Genomic DNA, 26,191 nt, shown 5'->3' with positions numbered 1-26,191 from the left:
AACGGTTTAGGTATTTTATTAAATGAATAAAGATTGTTAAAAAAATAATCTACATAAAGCCCAGAAATGTGTCAGAGGGCATTGCAGTAACATTTTTAAAATATAATTCCCATACATAATTGATATAAAATGAGGTGGAACTTTGAACGCGCATTGGATTCATTTTGAAAGCAAGTCTTGAAATGCCTTCCAGCCTATTCTCTTCCAAAACTACAATCAAAATTCTGCAGACATTTGTGCTCCTACCTGTCAGCCGTTGCTTGTTCACAGCCTGCTTAAGAGGTCATTATAGCAACAGTAGCCTGTTACATTGGAGGAGATGGACCGGAACACATTTCTACAGTTCTCTACGCTGGGCACTCCACCGGGTGGGACTATTCCCATAAATATGGCGTATCCATTTACAACTGTGCTTTTGCGGAACCAAAAAAATAAATATGGATGGAAAGGAGCTCAAATAGTGTTCAACTATACATCAATGAGTCTCATTACAGCAAATTAACATATCATTGAGTACATTTGATTCTCGTTTTTGGAGGTAGAGACCCCCACAACTCAGTGGTGTGCACAGCTGGGGGTACTGTACCCAGCCTGGAAAGTACAAATTTCAGAAAAATTGCTTGTCGAAAATGTTGCTGTTACCGTTATAGAAAGCCTAGAATTACAATTTTGATGAATAACACAGCACGGCACTTGCGGTGGGTTGGTGTGCAAGGAAGATCCTATAATCTCAATCAGTAATTAGAAATTGGCACTCGCTTGTGATTCAAAAAGGATCATTTTTATTTGTGATAGTAATCCAATCCAATACGACAAGACGTTTCGGTCTAGAAGTCGACGTTCGTCTGTCTACAAATTGCTTCTGGAACACTATAACTAGCGCGAAGAAGGCAATGGATATCGCATAACTACCCTCCCTCGTAGCTTAATGCCTGCTGGGGGTCAGTGAGCTCCTGAATGATTGACAGGTCAGACCCGATGCACTCTTCAGTGCAGCAAGCAGAGGCAGCTTGGATTCTGCACCATCGGAGGAGCTCAGTTACACTAAAGCTGGCTGGATCCAAGAATATGGCAAGATTCAGATCAGAGCTTAAAGGCTCTATAAAAAGAGAGCTTGCAAGCTTATGTGCCTCTTGTCTACCAAAACGGCCACATCTGATGGACTGCAGTGAAGGCCATTAAACTAGGAAACGAACAGTAGACTATAGAATGATACATTCGATCTTGAGAATGGAGAGGATATTTAACATGTAAATTACAAAGTTGCTTGTTTTTTTACAAGCAATTTGCAATTTTACCCATTAAAGAACTTGAGAATAATTCTTTAACTTGGCAGTTTCCATCAGTCTCAGACACTGAAGTGGCAATGTGTAGGCTGGACCGATAACTTCTCTTTGCTACAACTGAAAACATCAGTTGGATCCCCCACACATTTAACAGCTACATTGAAGGTGTTTCCTACTTTTTTGGCCTTTCATTAGGGTCTTTCCTAGTTAAAAAAAAAAAAACAAGAAAAGAAGATAATGTATAAATTGGTAAATCTGACAGGGAGAAGGACTTGGGGATCCTAGTTAATGATAAACTTACCTGGAGCAGCCAGTGCCAGGCAGCAGCTGCCAAGGCAAACAGGATCATGGGGTGCATTAAAAGAGGTCTGGATACACATGATGAGAGCATTATACTGCCTCTGTACAAATCCCTAGTTAGACCGCACATGGAGTACTGTGTCCAGTTTTGGGCACCGGTGCTCAGGAAGGATATAATGGAACTAGAGAGAGTACAAAGGAGGGCAACAAAATTAATAAAGGGGATGGGAGAACTACAATACCCAGATAGATTAGCGAAATTAGGATTATTTAGTCTAGAAAAAAGACGACTGAGGGGCGATCTAATAACCATGTATAAGTATATAAGGGGACAATACAAATATCTCGCTGAGGATCTGTTTATACCAAGGAAGGTGACGGGCACAAGGGGGCATTCTTTGCGTCTGGAGGAGAGAAGGTTTTTCCACCAACATAGAAGAGGATTCTTTACTGTTAGGGCAGTGAGAATCTGGAATTGCTTGCCTGAGGAGGTGGTGATGGCGAACTCAGTCGAGGGGTTCAAGAGAGGCCTGGATGTCTTCCTGGAGCAGAACAATATTGTATCATACAATTATTAGGTTCTGTAGAAGGACGTAGATCTGGGGATTTATTATGATGGAATATAGGCTGAACTGGATGGACAAATGTCTTTTTTCGGCCTTACTAACTATGTTACTATGTTACTATGTATAAGAACAATAATGTGCGGAACCTAAGCAAATTAGATGGCATTAAATCTAATTCATGAACAGACCCCGCAGAGTGTCAGCGTCTTATTGAATGGCTGTTTGCCAGCTCTTTCTGTTCCTCATTGGGCACTTCACAGACAGGCTACACTGGCTACAAACTCATTTTCCTAAGCAAAATGCTGAAGCAGAAATAATGAAGAGCCCTTGAAATAACAGGCTTCAGCTGGTGTTGTGTGTTTCTTGTGGGTGCGCAGGAAGCCCATTACATCATTCATTTCGCGAGTGAGACACAAACAAGCATGTGAAGGGTAGAGTGGGGCTTTGTGGCACTTACAGCTCCAGAATGAGAATGACATCTGTTTTGTTCTCATAAACCTCATGCAGCGTGATCACATTAGGATGTTGGATTTCTTTCAGTATGCTGACCTCCCTTTCAATATCCTCCCGGGTCACCCCACGACGGCTCGATTTGGTCCTCCTCTTCTTGATAAATTTTGCAGCATAGTGCACACCTGAGCTTTTCTCCTGGCATTTCTTCACTACTGCAAATTGTCCACTGAAAGAAGAACACAAAAAGAAAGGTTAAAACTTGGGGCAGGTAGGGTGTATACATACAAGAACATGTACAAGTGCTTCTCACAAAATTATAATATCAAGAAGTTAATTTATTCCAGTTCTTCAATACAAAAAGTGAAATTCATATATCGTATAGATTCATTACAAACAGAGTGATCTATTTCAAGTGTTTATTTCTGTTAATGTTGATTATGGCTTACAGCTAATGAAATCCCAAAAGTCATTAACTCAGTAAATTAGAATACTTTATAACACCAGCTTGAAAAATTATTTTAAAATCCAAAATGTTGACCTGCTGAAATGTATGTTCAGTAAATGCACTCAATAACTGGACGGGGCTCTTTTTGCATCAATTACTATTATGCGGCATGGCGGCGATCAACTTGTGGCACTGCTGAGGTGTTATGGAAGCCCAGGTTGCTTTGATAGCAGCCTTCAGCTCGTCTGCGTTTTTGGGTCTGGTCTCTCTCATCTTTCCCTTGACAATATCCCATAGTTTAAGGTCAGCCAAGTTTGCTGGCCAATCAAGCACAGTGATACTGTTGTTTTTAAACCAGGTATTGGTACTTTTGGCAGTGTGGACAAGTGCCAAGTCCTACTGGAGATTGAAATTTCCATCTCCAAAAAGCTTGTCAGCAGAGGGAAGCATGAAGTGCTCTAAAATTTCCTGGTAGACGGCTGCACTGACTTTGGTAATGATAAAACACAGTGGACTTATACCAGCAAATGACATGGCTCCCCAAACCATCACTGATTGTGGAAACTTCACACTAGACCTCAAGCAACTTGGATTAGGTGCCTCTCCACTCTTCCTCCAGACTCTGATTTCCAAATGAAATGTAAAATTTGCTTTCATCTGAAAGCAACAACTTGGACCACTGAGCAACAGTCCAGTTCTTTTTCTCCTTGGCCCAGGTAAGACGCTTCTGGCATTGTTTATTGGTTATGAGTGGCTTGACACAAATAATGCGACACTTGTAGCCCATGTTCTGGATACGTCTGTATGTGGTGGCTCTTGAAGCAATGACTCCAACAGCAGTCAACTCCTTGTGAATCTCGTCCAAATTTTTTAATGGCCTTTTCTTAGCAATCCTTTCAAGGCTGCAGTTATCTAGGTTGCTTGTGCATCTTTTTCTACCTCACTTTTTCTTTCCACTCAACCTTCCATTAATATGCTTGGATACAGCACTCTGAACAACCAGCTTCTTTAGCAGTGACCTTTTGTGGCTTACCCTCCTTGTGGAGTGTGTCAATGACTGCCTTCTGGTCATCTGTCAAGTCAGCAGTCTTCCCCATGATTGTGGAGCCTACTGAAACAGACTAAGGGACCTTTTTAAATGCTTAGGAAGCATTTGCAGGTGGGTCATTCCATGGTAACTTACGTTACATTCACAAGCCAAAAACTGGCTACAGACTGTTCTTTGAAGGCAGGCACAAAAAGGAGTGAATGTATATTGTACATTAAACTATTCTCAATAGATTTCAACACAGTTTGATTTTTCAACAATTAAATTAAATACAAAATACAGTGTTATTACTTAGTAACTTACGTTACAAAAAAAAGGAAAGGCAATTGTCCTCCATGAGTCTGCCAAATTTTCGGTTCTGGTAAACGGGAATAGCACTATTTTTATTGTATTAAAACACCATAGTCCCAGCAACTTTAAAAAATGTATTTTAACCTCTCAAGTTAAAAGCAACAGTTTTTATTACAAGAAATATAGATAATTTACGTTGCCGCACAGTATAGTAACTTTCGTTACTAAGCTGATGGCAACTTAATTACATTATGTTACCATCCATTGGATTAAACTTATTGTAACTTAAGTTACTATATTGTGTTGTAACGTAAGCTACCGTGGAATGACCCAGGTGCTTTTGTTAATCATTGTAATTTACTGAGATAATAACTTTTGGGTTTTCATTGGCTGTGAGCCATAATCATCAGCATTAACAGAAATAAATACTTGAAATAGATCACTCTGTTTGTAACGACTCTATATACGAGTTTCACTTTTTGTATTGAAGAACTGAAATAAATTAACTTAATATTCTAATTTTGTGAGAAGCACCTGTATATATTTATCAGCCCTGATGTTCATATGTGTCAGTTTCCACATAGTGTCTTGCATTTAAATTTCTACCGTATATACTCGAGTATAAGCCGAGATTTTCAGCCCAAATTTTTGGGCTGAAAGTGCCCCTCTCGGCTTATACTCGAGTCAAGGTGGGTGGCAGGGTCGGCGGGTGAGGGGGTGAGGGCGCTGAGGCATACTTACCTAGTCCCAGCGATCCTGGCGCTGTCCCTGCCGTCCCACGGTCTTCTGTGCTGCAGCTTCTTCCCCTCTTCAGCGGTCACGTGGGACCGCTCATTACAGAAATGAATAGGCGGCTCCACCTCCCATAGGGGTGGAGCCGCCTATTCATTTCTCTAATCAGCGCTGCCGGTGACCGCTGATTAGAGAAAGAAGCTGCGGCACCGAAGACCAGCTGTGACAGGCAGGGGGAGCCGGACGTCGGGACCAGGTAAGTATGTAATAGTCACCTGTCCGCGTTCCAGCCGCCGGGTGCCGCTCCATCTTCCCGGCGCCTCCATCTTCCTGGCGTCTGCGCTCTGACTGTTCAGGTCAGAGGGCGCGATGACGCATATAGTGTGCGCGGCGCCCTCTGCCTGATCAGTCAGAGCAGAGAGACGCCGGGACCGGACGCTGGGAGCTGCAAGCAAGAGAGGTGAGTATGGCGTTTTTTTTTTTTTTACTGCAGCAGCAGCGGCAATGGCACAGCTTTATATAGGGAACTATGAACGGTGCAGAGCACTATATGGCACAGCTATAGGGAAATAATGAACGGTGCAGAGCACTATATGGGGCACAGCTATAGGGAACTATGAACGGTGCAGAGCACTATATGGGGCACAGCTATAGGGAACAATGAACGGTGCAGAGCACTATATGGGGCAGAGCTATAGGGAACTATGAACGGTGCAGAGCACTATATGGGGCACAGCTATAGGGAACAATGAACGGTGCAGAGCACTATATGGGGCAGAGCTATAGGGAACAATGAACGGTGCAGAGCACTATATGGGGCACAGCTATAGGGAACAATGAACGGTGCAGAGCACTATATGGGGCAGAGCTATAGGGAACTATGAACGGTGCAGAGCACTATATGGGGCACAGCTATAGGGAACAATGAATGGTGCAGAGCACTATATGGGGCACAGCTATAGGGAACTATGAACGGTGCAGAGCACTATATGGGGCACAGCTATAGGGAACTATGAACGGTGCAGAGCACTGTATGGGGCACAGCTATGGGACAATCATGAACGGTGCAGAGCACTGTATGGGGCACAGCTATAGGGACAATCATGAATGGTGCAGAGCACTATATGGGGCACAGCTATGGGGCAATAATGAACTTGCAGAGCACTATATGGCACAGCTATGGGGCAAGAATAATCTATTTTTATTTTTTTAAATTCACCGGTAAATGCTGCATTTCAACCCTAGGCTTATACTCGAGTCAATAAGTTTTCCCAGCTTTTTGTGGCAAAATTAGGGGGTCGGCTTATACTCGGGTCGGCTTATACTCGAGTATATACGGTATATTGTTTGCTCCAATGCCCCCGTTATCAATAACAGGTGATTTTTTTATTAATCACTACACATACATATATAAATGCACTAAATGGACAAAACTTACTAGGGCACACAGGAATGGTCCCTTCTAAACAGCTCATAAACCTACTGCAACTAAGTGAGAGACCATGAAAAGTTAAAAAGAGGGCCCACCGAGTGCAGAGATGCAAAGTACATAAAAGTTGCCATCACTCTGAGGACTCAATTACTACAGAGATCCAAATCTCCTCTGGCATTAACATCAGCACAAAACTGCGCACCAGGAGTATCATGACATGGGTTCCATGGCCAAGTCACAGCATGCAAGTCTTGAATCACCAAGCACAACATCTCAAAGTTCTGTAGCAGTGGATCTGTGTTCTGTGGGGTGACAGATCATGCTGGACAAGTCTGGGCATGGTGAACGACAAAAGAACGTTAACCTGTCTGACTGCATTGTTCCAGCTGTAAAGTTTGGTGGAAGATGGATAATGTTAGATAGTGTTTTGCAAGCTTTGGCATAGGCCCTGTAGTTTCACTGAATGAAAGCTTAAGGGTAATTTCACACTGGACATTCTTGCTGCGTTTTTTTTCCTGCAGCAAAAAATGGTTTTCTTGGAAGAAAAGCTGCGGAAAAAATGTTTTGATGCGTTTTTGGTGCATTTTTTTCCAGGTGTTTTGGGGGCTAACTTGTGTCTCCTTGTATAATACAGGATCTCAAAAACAGAAACCCTAATATCAAAAACAGTCCATTGCCTATTTATCAGGACTATTGCAGGCAATAGCCATGGAAGTTCTTAGTAGAAATGTAAACAGAAAAAAGTGGAGCATATAATCCAAAGAAGAGTAAAAAAAAAAAAAAGTAATGAATAATTAATTACATACAAGGCAATAAAAAAGTAAAAGACCATATCAATGACAGAGCTACTTAGATATCAGATGCACAAGAAGAAATGTGGTGTAGCACCACGGATATATTGTAATCAGGGAGAGCGTAATATTGAGACAAGTTTTTATGCTAAGTGACCGTACTCATAGTTCAACAAAAGGTGTTGTAGCAGACCCATAACACAACATCAATTACCGTCAAGTCAGGATATATATGATCAGAACAACTAGTCTCTCAAGTAGTAACAACGAGGATGGGGTCACAAGTCCCACAATTCTCTGGCTCTTACCCATATTCACATCCACGGAGCCACACCCACTGCCCCAACACGCGTTTCACATCGGCATCCTCAGGGGGTCAAAATAAGATGAGTGCCCCCAGGGGAAAAAAAAAATACTTCCTGTAGAACCATACCTCTAGATACTTTGAAAAGTCGGCAATTCAACAGCCGCGTACAGTAAACTCACAGCAGGACCCGACACGTTAGAATAGATAGACTGCATACAGTATATACACATAGAATATATATAGATGTCAGTGACATATACAATTAGTACAGTGTGGGTTCAGCTTACTGTAGATTTATTTAATTATTAAAAGATTATTTTGCTGAAAAAAAAATGGCTTGGGCTCCCGCGTAATTTTCTTAACCAGCAGATGGAAAGCCGACAGCTGGGGGTAGATGTTTATAGTCTGGCAAGGGGGTAATAACCATGGAGCTTTCTAGGTTTTTAATATCAGCTCACAGCTGTATACTTGGACTTTACTGGCTATTAAAATGGGGAACCCCGCAAAAACAAAAATGACGTAGGGTTCTCCTATAATTAATAACCAGCAAAGGCTATGCAGACAGCTGTGAGCTGATATTAATAGCCTATGAAGGGGCCACGGATATTGGTCCAACGGCTAAAAACATCAGTTCTCAGCTGAAAAGGTGCATCTATAATGTGTCAATTCTGTCACTTAGCCAGGGTATTCCCCCTTACCCTGTAGTAATAGATGGGGGGTTGATATCACCTTTGTACTGTCCAGTGACATCAAGCCCAGAGATTAGTAATGGAGAGGCGTCTATAAGACACCTCCATTACTAACCCCATAGTCATATTGTATAAAAACACACATACGCAGAATAAAGTCCTTTAACCCCTTCATGACCCAGCCTATTTTGACCTTAAAGACCTTGCCGTTTTTTGCAATTCTGACCACTGTCCCTTTATGAGGTAATAACTCAGGAACGCTTCAACGGATCCTAGCGGTTCTGAGATTGTTTTTTCGTGACATATTGGGCTTCATGTTAGTGGTAAATTTAGGTCAATAAATTCTGCGTTTATTTGTGATAAAAACGGAAATTTGGCGAAAATTTTGAAAATTTCGCAATTTTCACATTTTGAATTTTTATTCTGTTAAACCAGAGAGATATGTGACACAAAATAGTTAATAAATAACATTTCCCACATGTTTACTTTACATCAGCACAATTTTGGAAACAAATTTTTTTTTTGTTAGGAAGTTATAAGGGTTAAAATTTGACCAGCGATTTGTCATTTTTACAACGAAATTTACAAAACCATTTTTTTTAGGGACCACCTCACATTTGAAGTCAGTTTGAGGGGTCTATATGGCTGAAAATACCCAAAAGTGACACCATTCTAAAAACTGCACCCCTCAAGGTACTCAAAACCACATTCAAGAAGTTTATTAACCCTTCAGGTGCTTCACAGCAGCAGAAGCAACATGGAAGGAAAAAATGAACATTTAACTTTTTAGTCACAAAAATTATCTTTTAGCAACAATTTTTTTATTTTCCCAATGGTAAAAGGAGAAACTGAACCACGAACGTTGTTGTCCAATTTGTCCTGAGTACGCTGATACCTCATATGTGGGGGTAAACCACTGTTTGGGCGCACGGCAGGGCTTGGAAAGGAAGGAGCGCCATTTGACTTTTTGAATCAAAAATTGGCTCCACTCTTTAGCGGACACCATGTCACGTTTGGAGAGCCCCCGTGTGCCTAAAAATTGGAGCTCCCCCACAAGTGACCTTATTTTGGAAACTAGACGCCCCAAGGAACTTATCTAGATGCATAGTGAGCACTTTGAACCCCCAGGTGCTTCACAAATTGATCCGTAAAAATGAAAAAGTACTTTTTTTTCACAAAAAAATTCTTTTAGCCTCAATTTTTTCATTTTCACATGGGCAACAGGATAAAATGGATCCTAAAATGTGTTGGGCAATTTCTCCTGAGTACACCAATACCTCACATGTGGGGGTAAACCACTGTTAGGGCACATGGTAAGGCTCGGAAAGGGAAGGAGCGCCATTTGACTTTTTGAATGAAAAATTATTTCCATCGTTAGCGGACACCATGTCGCGTTTGGATAGCTCCTGTGTGCCTAAACATTGGCGCTCCCCCACAAGTGACCCCATTTTGGAAACTAGACCCCCCAAGGAACTTATTTAGATGCCTAGTGAGCACTTTAAACCCTCAGGTGCTTCACAAATTGATCTGTAAAAATGAAAAAGTACTTTTTTTTTTCACAAAAAAATTCTTTTCGCCTCAATTTTTTCATTTTCACATGGGCAGTAGGATAAAATGGATCATAAAATTTGTTGGGCAATTTCTCCCGAGTACGTCGATACCTCATATGTGGGGGTAAACCACTGTTTGGGCATTTGGCAGGGCTCGGAAGGAAAGGCGCGCCATTTGACTTTTTGAATGGAAAATTAGCTCCAATTGTTAGCGGACACCATGTCGCGTTTGGAGAGCCCCTGTGTGCCTAAACATTGGAGCTCCCCCACAAGTGACCCCATTTTGGAAACTAGACCCCCCAAGGAACTTATCTAGATGCATATTGAGCACTTTAAACCCCCAGGTGCTTCACAGAAGTTTATAACGCAGAGCCATGAAAATAAAAAATAATTTTTCTTTCCTCAAAAATGATTTTTTAGCCTGGAATTTCCTATTTTGCCAAGGATAATAGGAGAAATTGGACCCCAAATATTGTTGTCCAGTTTGTCCTGAGTACGCTGATACCCCATATGTGGGGGTAAACCACTGTTTGGGCGCACGGCAGGGCTCGGAAGGGATGGCACGCCATTTGGCTTTTTAAATGGAAAATTAGCTCCAATCATTAGCGGACACCATGTCACGTTTGGAGAGCCCCTGTGTGCCTAAACATTGGAGATCCCCCAGAAATGACACCATTTTGGAAACTAGACCCCCAAAGGAACTAATCTAGATGTGTGGTGAGGACTTTGAACCCCCAAATGCTTCACAGAAGTTTATAACGCAGAGCCATGAAAATAAAAAATAAAAATTATTTTCTCAAAAATGATCTTTTAGCCTGCAATTTTTTATTTTCCCAAGGGTAACAGGAGAAATTTGACGCCAAAATTTGTTGTCCACTTTCTCCTGAGTACGCTGATACCCCATATGTGGGGGTAAATCACTGTTTGGGCACATGCCGGGGCTCGGAAGTGAAGTAGTGACGTTTTGAAATGCAGACTTTGATGGAATGCTCTGTGGGCGTCACGTTGCGTTTGCAGAGCCCCTGATGTGGCTTAACAGTAGAAACCCCCCACAAGTGACCCCATTTTGGAAACTAGACCCCCAAAGGAACTTATCTAGATGTGTGGTGAGCACTTTGAACCCCCAAGTGCTTCATAGAAGTTTATAATGCAGAGCCGTGAAAATAATAAATACGTTTTCTTTCCTCAAAAATAATTATTTAGCCCAGAATTTTTTATTTTCCCAAGGGTTACAGGAGAAATTGGACCCCAAAAGTTGTTGTCCAGTTTCTCCTGAGTACGCTGATACCCCATGAGTGGGGGTAAACCACTGTTTGGGCACACGTCGGGGCTCAGAAGGGAAGTAGTGACTTTTGAAATGCAGACTTTGATGGAATGGTCTGCGGGTGTCACGTTGCGTTTGCAGAGCCCCTGGTGTGCCTAAACAGTAGAAACCCCCACAAGTGACCCCATTTTAGAAACTAGACCCCCCAAGGAACTTATCTAGATATGTGGTGAGCACTTTGAACCCCCAAGTGCTTCACAGACGTTTACAACGCAGAGCCGTGAAAATAAAAAATCATTTTTCTTTCCTCAAAAATGATGTTTTAGCAAGCATTTTTTTAGATTCACAAGGGTAACAGGAGAAATTGGACCCCAGTAATTGTTGTGCAGTTTATCCTGAGTACACTGATACCCCATATGTGGGGGTAAACCACTGTTTGGGCACACGTCAGGGCTCGGAAGTGAGGGAGCACCATTTGACTTTTTGAATACGAGATTGGCTGGAATCAATGGTGGCGCCATGTTGCGTTTGGAGACCCCTGATGTGCCTAAACAGTGGAAACCCCTCAATTCTACCTCCAACACTAACCCCACACACCCGTAACCCTAATCCCAACTGTAGCCATAACCCTAATCACAACCCTAACCGCAACACACCCCTAACCACAACCCTAATTCAAACCCTAACCCTAAGGCTATGTGCCCACGTTGCGGATTCGTGTGAGATATTTCCGCACCATTTTTGAAAAATCCGCGGGTAAAAGGCACTGCGTTTTACCTGCGGATTTTCCGCGGATTTCCAGTGTTTTTTGTGCGGATTTCACCTGCGGATTCCTATTGAGGAACAGGTGTAAAACGCTGCGGAATCCGCACAAAGAATTGACATGCTGCGGAAAATACAACGCAGCGTTTCCGCGCGGTATTTTCCGCACCATGGGCACAGCGGATTTGGTTTTTCATATGTTTACATGGTACTGTAAACCTGATGGAACACTGCTGCGAATCCGCAGCGGCCAATCCGCAGCCAAATCCGCACAGTGTGCACATAGCCTAATTCTAAAGGTATGTGCACACGCTGCGGAAAACGCTGCGGATCCGCAGCAGTTTCCCATGAGTTTACAGTTCAATGTAAACCTACGGGAAACAAAAATCGCTGTACACATGCTGCGGAAAAACTGCACGGAAACGCAGAGGTTTACATTCTGCAGCATGTCACTTCTTTGTGCGGATTCCGCAGCGGTTTTACAACTGCTCCAATAGAAAATCGCAATTGTAAAACCACAGTGAAATGCGCAGAAAAAAACGCGGTAAATCCGCCATAAATCCGCAGCGGTTTAGCACTGCGGATTTATCAAATCCGCAGCGGAAAAATCCGCAGAGGACCAGAATACGTGTGCACATACCGAAACCCTACCCCTAGCCCTAACCCTAACCCTACCCCTAGCCCTACCCCTACCCCTAACCCTAACCCTAACCCTATTCTAACATTAGTGGAAAAAAAAAATTTCTTTATTTTTTTATTGTCCCTACCTATGGGGGTGACAAAGGGGGGGGGTCATTTATTATTTTTTTTATTTTGATCACTGAGATATAATCTATCTCAGTAATCAAAATGCACTTTGGAACGAATCTGCCGCCCGGCAGATTCGGCGGGCGCACTGCGCATGCGCCCGCCATTTTGGAAGATGGCGGCGACCAGGGAAAAGACGGACGGGACCCCGGCTGGATCGGTAAGTATGGTGGGGTGGGGGGGGGACCACGGGGGGGGGGGGGGGGTCGGAGCACGGGGGGGGGAATCGGAGCGCGGGAGGGGTGGAACGGAGCACGGGGGGCGTGGAACAGAGCACGGGGGGGGGCTGGAATGGAGCACGGGGGGTGGAACGGAGCACCGGGGGGGGTGGATCGGAGTGCAGGGGGGGTGATTGGAGCACGGGGGGGTGATTGGAGCATGGGGGGAGCGGACAAGAGCACGGGGGGGAGCGGAGCACTGGATGGAGGGGAGCCGGAGCAGTGTACTGGCCAGATCGGAGGGTGGGGGGGCGATCGGTGGGGTGGGGTGGGGGCACATTAGTATTTCCAGCCATGGCCGATGATATTTCAGCATCGGCCATGGCTGGATTGTAATATTTCACCCGTTATAATAGGTGAAATATTACAAATCGCTCTGATTGGCAGTTTCACTTTCAACAGCCAATCAGAGCGATCGTAGCCACGAGGGGGTGAAGCCACCCCCTCTGGGCTAAACTACCACTCCCCCTGTCCCTGCAGATCGGGTGAAATGGGAGTTAACCCTTTCACCCGATCTGCAGGGAGGCGATCTTTCCATGACGCCACATAGGCGTCATGGGTCGGATTGGCACCGACTTTCATGACGCCTACGTGGCGTCATGGGTCGGGAAGGGGTTAATAGAAAGAATGACACAGACTTTTTTAATAAATCTTAATTATACTAAATTTATAGCATCGCCCATTCCAGTGATGCCATTGTCCCCTGCAAGAGAATTAAAATAAAAAACAACAATATCCCTCACCTGTCCGTTGTTCTATCCCACTCCGTAATCCATGTCTGGGTGATAAACAGTTTTCAACCTGGACTGTGCCAAGATGTGACTGTCCAGGTTAAGAAACACTGGGGAATGAGCTGCTGCGAGCATCAGTGACGTCATCGAGGTTACCGCAGGCCACTGAAGCTGCGTTCCCAGCGGGGCTGAACTGCTGTGACCTCGGTGAAATACCCTCTAGCACCGTGAGAAAGTCGCACGGTGTAGAGGGGAGTTCACCAGGAGAATTTCACTGCGGTGAATTTAAACTGCGGAGAACTCGCCTCTGCACCGTGCTAGCTGTGATCTCACCAAGGTCAGTGAAGCTCCACCCGGCTACGAATGCAGCCTCAGTGACCACCAGTAACCTCGATGATGTCATCATTTGTCACAAATGATGCACTCGCAGCAGCTCATTCCCCAGTCGTTCTCAGCCTGGACAGTCGCATCCTGGTACCATCCAGGTTGAAAGCTATTTATCCCCCAGGCATAGATTACGATGTGAGACAGAACGACGGACGGGTGAGGGATATTGTTGTTTTTTATTTTTGTTTTATTACAGGAGATGAGGATTTTAATGGACCGAGCGGTAGATGAGTATAACGGTCTTTGTTATTTTTAAATATACAGTTAGGGCCAGAAATATTTGGACAGTGACACAAGTTTTGTTATTTTAGCTGTTTACAAAAACATGTTCAGAAATACAATTATATATATATAATATGGGCTGAAAGTGCACACTCCCAGCTGCAATATGATAGTTTCCACATCCAAATCGGAGAAAGGGTTTAGGAATCATAGCTCTGTAATGCATAACGTCCTCTTTTTCAAGGGACCAAAAGTAATTGGACAATGGACTCTAAGGGCTGCAATTAACTCTGAAGGCGTCTCCCTCGTTGACCTTTTAACTACTTCATTGATTACAGGTTAGGGGTGGATTCCAGGTGTGTGGTTTTGCATTTGGAAGCTGTTGCTGTGAGCAGACAACATGCGGTCAAAGGAACTCTCAATTGAGGTGAAGCAGAACATCCTGAGGCTGAAAAAAAAGAAAAAATTCATCAGAGAGATAGCAGACATGCTTGGAGTAGCAAAATCAACAGTTGGGTACATTCTGAGAAAAAAGGAATTGACTGGTGAGCTTGGGAACTCAAAAAGGCCTGGGCGTCCACGGATGACAACAGTGGTGGATGATCGCCGCATACTTAATTTGGTGAAGAAGAACCCGTTCACAACATCAACTGAAGTCCAGAACACTCTCAGTGAAGTAGGTGTATCTGTCTCTAAGTCAACAGTAAAGAGAAGACTCCATGACAGTAAATACAAAGGGTTCACATCTAGATGCAAACCATTCATCAATACCAAAAATAGACAGGCCAGAGTTAAATTTGCAGAAAAACACCTCAAGAAGCCAGCTCAGTTCTGGAAAAGTATTCTATGGACAGATGAGACAAAGATCAACCTGTACCAGAATGATGGGAAGAAAAAAGTTTGGAGAAGAAAGGGAACGGCACATGATCCAAGGCACACCACATCCTCTGTAAAACATGGTGGAGGCAACGTGATGGCATGGGCATGCATGGCTTTCAATGGCACTGGGTCACTTGTGTTTATTGATTACATAAGAGCAGACAAGAGTAGCCGGATGAATTCTGAAGTGTACCGGGATATACTTTCAGCCCAGATTCAGCCAAATGCTGCAAAGTTGATTGGACGGCGCTTCATAGTACAGATGGACAATGACCCCAAGCATACATCCAAAGCTACCCAGGGGTTCATGAGTGCCAAAAAGTGGAACATTCTGCAATGGCCAAGTCAATCTCCAGATCTAAACCCAATTGAGCATGCATTTCACTTGTTGAAATCCAGACTTAAGACGGAAAGACCCACAAACAAGCAAGACCTGAAGGCTGCGGCTGTAAAGGCCTGGCAAAGCATTAAGAAGGAGGAAACCCAGCGTTTGGTGATGTCCATGGGTTCCAGACTTAAGGCAGTGATTGCCTCCAAAGGATTTGCAACAAAATATTGAAAATAAAAATATTTTGCTTGGGTTATGTTTATTTGTCCAATTACTTTTGACCTCCTAAAATGTGGAGTGTTTGTAAAGAAATGTGTACAATTCCTACATTTTCTATCAGATATTTTTGTTCAACCCTTCAAATTAAACGTTACAATCTGCACTTGAATTCTGTTGTAGAGGTTTCATTTCAAATCCAATGTGGTGGCATGCAGAGCCCAACTCGCGAAAATTGTGTCACTGCCCAAATATTTCTGGCCCTAACTGTAAAAGTAAAAGTGCGTTTTGTTTTATTTCAAATAAAAGACTTTATTCTGGCTGTGTCTTTTTGTACCATACAACTATAGGATTATAGACGCCTCTCCATTCGTAATCTGTGGACTTGATGTCACCTGACAATACAAAGGTAACATCAACCCCACAAATATAAACCCCACTTACCATAGCTACAGGGCAAGTGAGAAGAGCTGGGCAAAGAGCCAGAATTGATGCATCTACTCTTTTCTCGCGACTGCGGGCTGCTATTTTTAGGCTGGAGGGACCAATATCAATGGCTCCTTACCAGCCTGAGAATACCAGACCCCAGCTGTCTGCTTAGCAAGGCTGGTTGTCAAAAATGGCGGGGACCCTAAGCCATTTTTTAACTTATTTATTTAAACAATTAAAAAATAAGGCATGGATACCCCTCTATTCTTGATAACCAGTCTTGCTGAAGCTGACTGCTGAGGGTTGCAGCCTCCAGCTGCGAGTTTTGCATGGCTGGTTAACAAAAATACGAGGGAACTCATGCAGGTTTTTTTTTAATTTATTTATTTACAGCGCAGGAGTCAGCTGATGAATACTCCCATCAGCCGCTCCTGCTTTCACTGTTATTAGTGGCAGCAGGCATCGGCTTATGGGAACAGTAGTACCATCAGAAGACACCAGTGACCGGATGGGATACACCCTCGAGTACTGCAGGAATTAAGTACAGTTATTGATAGACCATTATTTTTAATCTTTAGAGACTCCATAATAACAGGGTCTGTACCACAGGACTGGCGTATAGCAAATGTGGTGCCAATATTCAAAAAGGGGACAAAAACTGAACTCGGAAATTATCGGCCAGTAAGCTTAACCTCTACTGTGGGTAAAATCCTGGAGGGCATTCTAAGGGATGCTATACTGGAGTATCTGAAGAGGAATAACCTCATGACCCAGTATCAGCACGGGTTTACTAGGGACCGTTCATGTCAGACTAATTTGATCAGTTTCTATGAAGAGGTAAGTTTCGGATTGGACCAAGGGAACCCAGTGGATGTAGTGTATATGGACTTTTCAAAAGCTTTTGATACGGTGCCACACAAAAGGTTGATACATAAAATGAGAATAATGGGGATAGGGGAAAATATGTGTAAGTGGGTTGAGAGCTGGCTCAGGGATAGGAAACAAAGGGTGGTTATTAATGGAGGGGTCAGTATTGGGCCCTCTTCTTTTTAACATATTTATTAATGACCTTGTAGGGGGCATTCAGAGTAGAATTTCAATATTTGCAGATGACACTAAACTCTGCAGGGTACCGTACATACTCGAGTATAAGCCGTGATTTTCAGCCCAAAATTTTGGGCTGAAAGTGCCCCTCTCGGCTTATACTCGAGTCAAGGTGGGTGGCAGGGTCGGCGGCTGAGCGGGTGAGGGCGCTGAGGTATACTTACCTAGTCCCAGCGATCCTCGCGCTGTCCCTGCCGTCCCACGGGCTTCTGTGCTGCAGTGTCTTCCCCTCTTCAGCGGTCACGTGGGACCGCTCATTACAGAAATGAATAAGCGGCTCCACCTCCCATAGGGGCGGAGCCGCCTATTCATTCCTCTAATCAGCGGTGCCGGTGACCGCTGATAGAGGAAGAAGCTGCGGCACCGAAGACCAGGCAGAGGGACAGCGCGAGGATCGCCAGGACTAGGTAAGTATAGCATATTCACCTGTCCTCGTTCCAGCCGCCGGGCGTCGCTCCATCTTCCCGGCCGGCGCCTCCATCTTCCCGGCGTCTGCGCTCTGACTGTTCAGGCAGAGGGCGCGATGACGCATACAGTGTGCGCGGCGCCCTCTGCCTGATCAGTCAGAGCAGAGACGCCGGAAAGATGGAGGCGCCGGAACGAGATGCTGGGAGCTGCAATCAAGGGAGGTGAGTATGTGTTTTTTTTTTTATTGCAGCAGCAGCAGCAGCGGCGGCGGCAGAGATTTATGTGGAGCATCTATGGGGCACAGTGAACGGTGCAGAGCACCGTATATGGCACATCTATGGGGCACAGTGAACGGTGCAGAGCACCGTATATGGCACATCTATGGGGCACAGTGAACGGTGCAGAGCACCGTATATGGCACATCTATGGGGCACAGTGAACGGTGCAGAGCACCGTATATGGCACATCTATGGGGCACAGTGAGCGGTGCAGAGCACCGTATATGGCACATCTATGGGGCACAGTGAACGGTGCAGAGCACCGTATATGGCACATCTATGGGGCACAGTGAACGGTGCAGAGCACCGTATATGGCACATCTATGGGGCACAGTGAACGGTGCAGAGCACCGTATATGGCACATCTATGGGGCACAGTGAACGGTGCAGAGCACCGTATATGGCACATCTATGGGGCACAATGAACGGTGCAGAGCACCGTATATGGCACAGCTATGGGGCACAATGAACGGTGCAGAGCACTGTATATGGGGCACAGCTATGGGGAAATATGAACGGTGCAGAGCACTATATGGCACAGCTATGGGGAAATAATGATCTATTTTTAATTTTGAAATTCACCGGTAAATGCTGCATTTCCACCCTAGGCTTATACTCGAGTCAATAAGTTTTCCCAGTTTTTTGTGGCAAAATTAGGGGGGTCGGCTTATACTCGGGTCGGCTTATACTCGAGTATATACGGTAATTAATACAGAGTAGGACAATTTTATATTACAGGAGGATTTATGTAAACTAGAAGCTTGGGCTGATAAATGGCAAATGAGCTTTAATGGGGATAAATGTAAGGTCATGCACTTGGGTAGAAGTAATAAGATGTATAATTATGTGCTTAATTCTAAAACTCTGGGCAAAACCGTCAATGAAAAAGACCTGGGTGTATGGGTGGATGACAAACTCATATTCAGTGGCTAGTGTCAGGCAGCTGCTACAAAGGCAAATAAAAAAATGGGATGCATTAAAAGAGGCATAGATGCTCATGAGGAGAACATAATTTTACCTCTATACAAGTCACTAGTTCGACCACACTTAGAATACTGTGCACAGTTCTGGTCTCCGGTGTATAAGAAAGACATAGCTGAACTGGGTTCGGGTGCAGAGAAGAGCGACCAAGGTTATTAGAGGACTGGGGGGTCTGCAATACCAAGATAGGTTATTACACTTGGGGCTATTTAGTTTGGAAAAACGAAGACTAAGGGGTGATCTTATGTTAATGTATAAATATATGAGGGGACAGTACAAACACCTTTCTGATGATCTTTTTAATCATAGACCTGAAACAGGGACAAGGGGGCGTCCTCTGCGTTTGGAGGAAAAAAGGTTTAAGCATAATAACAGACGTGGATTCTTTACTGTAAGAGCAGTGAGACTATGGAACTCTCTGCTGTATGATGTTGTAATGAGTGATTCATTACTTAAATTTAAGAGGGGACTGGATACCTTTCTGGAAAAGTATAATGTTACAGGGTATATACACTAGATTCCTTGATCGGGCGTTGATTGCCGTATGTGGAGTCGGGAAGGAATTTTTTTCCCCAATGTGGAGCTTACTCTTTGCCACATGGGTTTTTTTTGCCTTCCTCTGGATCAACATGTTAGGGCATGTTAGGTTAGGCTATGGGTTGAACTAGATGGACTTATAGTCTTCCTTCAACCTTAATAACTATGTAACTATGGAGATAAACTTTATACCTCCGATCACAGCTGCTGTCTCACGCTGTGTTTTCACAGTATGGAAGCGCGGCTGTCTTATCGGCGAGGATGATTTTACCACCGATCAGAAGCAGTGTTTGCCGAGTTGTCGCGCACATGACAGCGTGGCAAACACTGCATGTTCGGGTCCGCTGCCCAGTTTCTCTGCTGGATGATAGGCTGTATGGTCACATCAAACAACCTGTTATCTAGATGTAGCAGAGCTGACTGCGTTTTTGCAGCATTTTTTTCACTATCCATTCAAGTCAATGGGAGAAAAAATGCTGAAAAAGAACGCTGAAAAAAGTGACATGCTCTATGTTAAAGAAACACAGCAAAGCATAAAATCCTGATGACAAAAAAAACATTGAGTGTGTATGAAATATCATAACCTTTGCTGGTACTGTAAAGAGCAGTTGAAAATTAGCATAAAAAACCACAGCAAAAACTGCAGTAAAATCACCCAGTGTTAACAGCCTTATGCATCAGCATAGTAAGATATTTAGGACCACTGGCTACATCCAACTTTCTGGGCATCACTAAGGCTACGTTCACATTTGCGTTCTGCCGGGCTGCGTCGGGCGCAGCCGCGGCGACGCATGCGCCCCTATATTTAACATGGGGGCGCATGGACATGCGTTTGCATGCGTTTTGCGATGCATGCGTCTTTTGTGCCGCAAGCGTTAGGGCGCAGAGGACGCAGCAAGATGCATTTTTTTTGCGTCCAAAATCCGGCAAAAAAAGGACACATGCGTCGGAAAACTATGCGTTTTGCATGCGTTCTTGTTTGCGTTGTGCATTGTGTCGCCAACGCAGCCCCACACAACGCAAATGTGAACGTAGCCTTAGGAAGACCCTTTTCTGTTCCAGCATGACTGTGCCCTGGTGCATAAAACAAGGTCCCTAAAGACTCGGTTGGGCAAGTTTGGTGTGGAAGAACGTGACTGGCCAACACCGATCCTTGGGTACAATACTTTTGAACACATTTGGGATGAACTAAAATGGAGATTGTGAGTTAGGTCCTCTCATCCAACAGAAATACATTCGTATTTACATTCACAAATGTTCTTCTGGATGAGTGGACAAAAATTGCCCCAGACACTCCAAAATCTTGTAGAAAGCCTGTCCAGAAGAATGGAAGATGTTGTAGCTGCAAAGGCGTGGGGGAGAGTGGGAGGACAACTCCATATTAATGCCTATGGATTTAGAATGGGATGCAATAAAAACCCCTGGAGATGTAAAGTCCCAATACTTTCCACTATATAGTGTATATTTTATTATTAAAACGGAAAATATGATGTTAAAGTTAGAGACAACAGATATGTCCTATCTGATCTACATAAGGTGCAAGGTCATGCCATTTCAGAAGATACTACTTTTAGAAGAATCAATCCCAAAAAAATTGTAAATGGATGCCAACATCTCTTGGTAAAGCCTGAAGATACATTTACACTGCACAGCTATCTTGAACGAGTGGTCCTAAACGATGGTTTTCTAGAAATCATGAAATGTAAACAGGCAGCCAATAACCCAATGAATGGGCAAAACGCTAATTTTTCAAGTGATAATATCTTTTTGTTCACTACAATACAATGTGTAAACGTGAGCTGTGCAACCGAGAACAATGGCAGCCGAAGTGCCCTGAACAATCAATTACTGATCGTTCTGCGCACATCTGAAACTCGGTCTGCCTCTATAGACAGGTTATTGAACGATGACAGATCAGCAAACGTGTGTTGATCAGCAGTAGGAAACCCGGTCTAAGCTTAGACTGATAATCAAGTGATGTCACAAGAAAATTATTGTACAGTCACCTTGGGAAAACACCAGATTATCCAGGCACTGTCTTCTGATGACTGGAGACAAACCAATGATCTGCCAAAGAAAAATGAGACTTATTCGATGGCAGAGTATTATTAACACACCTTTGGAAAATGACAGAGTTTAAGGGCAAAAAACATTTTTGGGGAGAAACCAGAACAACTCCGATAAGCCCAACAACAGCAACAACAACAACTATTCTAGGGCCATGTTTTTCAGCATTTCAAAACACATTTAATATTTTCTATCTGTTGTTGTAGTAAAAAACAAAACAAAAACAAAAAACATGCAGACTTTGCTACTCCAGGAGTGCACATTTATTGGGGTTGGGTACATAGGAGAGGTAGGAGGCCGTTGGCCTAATGAGTAGCTGTCTGGCAACCTTATAATAAGTATGGTCAGCATAGCCAATTATAAATCAAATACAACTCTATATGCTTTATTGGACTTTTAGACAGCTTTGGTTTTCAAACTGCTCATCTTTCTCCTTGATTACTGAAACTTGCATACTTCAGACTGTATGCCCATCAATCAAACCACTCATGTAGGCGAGCAACAGCTTTTCCAGCAGGGAACACGCTTGCCATGGAACTCAGACCAGCAATACCAATGATACAGTACGTGTGAAAGCTTCTATCCAACTTAAGCCAATCTGTAACACAGAGGAGAATCAAGTCACACAATAAATGGGATGACAGGCCTGTGCTGGAACAAATACTCCAGCAATAACTGATTTGCTGGGTGATTTTCTACTGCTTATTGACTTACTACCCTGAAACAGATCTTTCTCCTCAAGTTGGCAAGCTGCCTCACTCCTCTGCATCTACACGACAACCTGTAGCTACAAGTCAACTCTAGACCTTGAAGCAGCACAACAATGAATACTGTAGAAAACTACAGATAAAAAGTGTTAGATATTTATAGCATTTCCCTTTAAGGTTGCCTCTTGGAACGGAGCTGAAAAGTTATACTACGAGGAGCTTTCAACAATTCAGGTGCTGAGATTAAAGGAGTTGTGCCATCTGGACAACCTCAGGTCATCCCACCCCATTAGAACATCTGAATTTTATGAAGGGGGTCCAGAGCTGAGAATTACTCCAAAGAGTAGACTTTGAATTACGATTTACTAATTTTCACCTCCGAGGCTCCTCTGTACAAACATACCCAAGTAGGGTATTACAGGGCATATGGGCCGGATACAGTACTGTACAGTTACCAGAAAACCGTTGTGTACCCAGAGCCATGCAGGGTGTGAGACATGGTAAGAGCTACGCTTTTACAACTACACACATTGCAGAAGTCATTCTTATCAGTTACTTTCATATGACGTAAAAGATGGTGTCTCATGATTGGATAATGGGGTATATATAATATCAAATGCAGAAGTAGATATACATGGCAACCTGTACATATGAAGAAGTTGTCATTCACCATGGCTTCTGCACTACTATCAGAGTAGGAAGTAACAACAACTAAAACAATGTTCCATCTCATTAGCGTGGGAATACCCATCTGGAGATGACAAAAAGAATTGGTCGCCTCTCCTGACCAGTATGCTTCAGGAAATACTTGCATACGGCTGATATCAGACACCCGTGAAAGGTATTTGGATCAGCTATTCCAATCCAAGCCCGGTCCACGGATGTGTAATAGCGGCCTAATGCTGCAATGTCCTGTTTCTCGGTTATTGGCAACTGGTCCTTGTCTTTCAACCCTAAAATAGATTAGACTAAAATCAGCCACACCAGTAGATATCGGCGGGACCAGCCGACAACTAACGTGGTTGGGCGGGGTCTCCTGACTTTTAGAATTTCATTGGCTGATCCTTTGGTTCGGTGGGAGGCTTCTGCCAACATCTTTCTTATGGAGGACTTGAGATGCAGCTCTCTTAAAGAAAACAAAGGAGCGCTAGGTCAAGCAGAAAGTTTCTGCCTATGGGGGAGTCAGGACAGATAGCCGTCGGCCAAATAATCATTCAGCCAACAGCTACCTAATGTCTATGGGGGCCTTTAATATGCGTCACCATATTACCAGATACAGGCAGCCATAGTTGAACAAGGTCAGATGGGATTATTTATGCAAAAATGTACAGTATATCCTTTTCTATAATAGGCCTTTTTTGTATATTGTGACAATTTTTTTTTAAAGATTTATTAGAATACAAACAAGTTTTAATAATTACTAAAAGCAATAATCAGATTCTATTATATTTATGGTACCAGGGTTGGGATTACAGCTGCCGGAAAATTTCCAGATTATGACAGCGCTCCAAATACTGAGTGCTGCTTAGGAGATAAAGGCCATGCGAGAAACTTAAGTGATGGGTGCCTTGAAGACATTATAGACAGTGTCAAAAATGCGGGTCATGGCAGCTGAAGCCAAATTCTATTCTAGGTCAATTCCTAGAGGTAAACATTCCAAAGACGAGGTGGATATTTGTAGAAGGAAAACACAAGCTAGTAAAGTAGAATCATTTCAAATCTTATCTAGAATAGACACATAATCGGCTCATGAATTAAACAAAATCATAACCTCATTTTATTTGTATTAAATTTAGGCGTGATAACAGGGGTAATCAGCATGAATGTTATCAGTAGCCTTCCTTTAGCATTAACCAAGTTTTTGGTCAAATACAGTCCAAAATTTAAGAGTAGCCGATGGAACCTCGCTCCTTACTTTATATAGCCCTCTATAGAACTACTGCCTAACACACTCTTGATATAGGTTATGCTGAGCTCATTAGATAACTGGTAGATCTACAGAAGATAAAACAGGGATTTTTAGTTGTAGCAGGCACATCCGTAAGTGATACAGTGGGGCAAAAAAGTATTTAGTCAGTCAGCAATAGTGCAAGTTCCACCACTTAAAAAGATGAGAGGCGTCTGTAATTTACATCATAGGTAGACCTCAACTATGGGAGACAAACTGAGAAAAAAAAAATCCAGAAAATCACATTGTCTGTTTTTTTAACATTTTATTTGCATATTATGGTGGAAAATAAGTATTTGGTCAGAAACAAACAATCAAGATTTCTGGCTCTCACAGACCTGTAACTTCTTCTTTAAGAGTCTCCTCTTTCCTCCACTCATTACCTGTAGTAATGGCACCTGTTTAAACTTGTTATCAGTATAAAAAGACACCTGTGCACACCCTCAAACAGTCTGACTCCAAACTCCACTATGGTGAAGACCAAAGAGCTGTCAAAGGACACCAGAAACAAAATTGTAGCCCTGCACCAGGCTGGGAAGACTGAATCTGCAATAGCCAACCAGCTTGGAGTGAAGAAATCAACAGTGGGAGCAATAATTAGAAAATGGAAGACATACAAGACCACTGATAATCTCCCTTGATCTGGGGCTCCACGCAAAATCCCACCCCGTGGGGTCAGAATGATCACAAGAACGGTGAGCAAAAATCCCAGAACCACGCGGGGGGACCTAGTGAATGAACTGCAGAGAGCTGGGACCAATGTAACAAGGCCTACCATAAGTAACACACTAGGCCACCATGGACTCAGATCCTGCAGTGCCAGACGTGTCCCACTGCTTAAGCCAGTACATGTCCGGGCCCGTCTGAAGTTTGCTAGAGAGCATTTGGATGATCCAGAGGAGTTTTGGGAGAATGTCCTATGGTCTGATGAAACCAAACTAGAACTGTTTTGTAGAAACACAATTTGTCGTGTTTGGAGGAAAAAGAATACTGAGTTGCATCCATCAAACACCATACCTACTGTAAAGCATGGTGGTGGAAACCTCATGCTTTGGGGCTGTTTCTCTGCAAAGGGGCCAGGACGACTGATCCGGGTACATGAAAGAATGAATGGGGCCATGTATCGTGAGATTTTGAGTGCAAACCTCCTTCCATCAGCAAGGGCATTGAAGATGAAACGTGGCTGGGTCTTTCAACATGACAATGATCCAAAAGCACACCGCCAGGGCAACGAAGTAGTGGCTTCGTAAGAAGCATTTCAAGGTCCTGGAGTGGCCTAGCCAGTCTCCAGATCTCAACCCTATAGAAAACCTTTGGAGGGAGTTGAAAGTCCGTGTTGCCAAGCGAAAAGCCAAAAACATCACTGCTCTAGAGGAGATCTGCATGGAGAAATGGGCACATGCTGTGCTGTCGCTGGTCGGGGAAGAAAGTCCAGAACTTTATTTCGTCGCTGGACTCCCCGCAGACATCGCTGAATCGGTGTGTGTGACACCGATTCAGCGATGTCTTCACTGGTAACCAGGGTAAACATCGGGTAACTAAGCGCAGGGCCGCGCTTAGTAACCCGATGTTTACCCTGGTTACCATCGTAAAAAAACAAACAGTACATACTTACATTCAGCTGTCTGTCCCTTGCCGTCTATTTCCTGCACTGACTGCTGGCCGCAAAGTGAAAGTGAAAGCACAGCACAGCGGTGAGTCACACAGCGGTGACTCACCGCTGTGGCTGTGCTCTGCTTTCACTTTGCGGCCAGCAGTCAGTGCAGCAAACAGACGGCAAGGGACAGACAGCTGAATGTAAGTATGTACTGTTTGTTTTTTACGATGGTAACCAGGGTAAACATCGGGTTACTAAGCGCGGCCCTGCGCTTAGTTACCCGATGTTTACCCTGGTTACCGGTGACCTCGGGATCGTTGGTCGCTGGAGAGCGGTCTGTGTGACAGCTCTCCAGCGACGCTGCAGCGATCCGGATCGTTGTCGGTATCGCTGCAGCGTCGCTAAGTGTGACGGTACCTTTACAGAAAACG

General features: G+C 43.8%; 1 protein-coding gene across 2 annotated transcripts in view; it reads right to left on the bottom strand.

Annotated features, from left to right (window-relative positions):
• Positions 1 to 26,191, bottom strand: part of DAPK1 (death associated protein kinase 1) — a 212,017-nt gene that overhangs the window by 77,616 nt on the left and 108,210 nt on the right. For both annotated transcript variants that reach the window (XM_069761981.1, XM_069761987.1), the window contains exon 3: positions 2,610 to 2,831. In XM_069761981.1, the coding sequence (XP_069618082.1) occupies positions 2,610 to 2,831 (222 nt within the window). The remainder of the gene's footprint in view (positions 1 to 2,609; positions 2,832 to 26,191) is intronic.

This window comes from Ranitomeya imitator, chromosome 1 (genome assembly GCF_032444005.1).
Source record: "Ranitomeya imitator isolate aRanImi1 chromosome 1, aRanImi1.pri, whole genome shotgun sequence".
Lineage (NCBI taxonomy): Eukaryota > Metazoa > Chordata > Amphibia > Anura > Dendrobatidae > Ranitomeya > Ranitomeya imitator.
The sequence above is the reverse complement of the archived record's forward strand: the minus strand, read 5'-3'. Positions and strand labels throughout refer to the sequence as shown.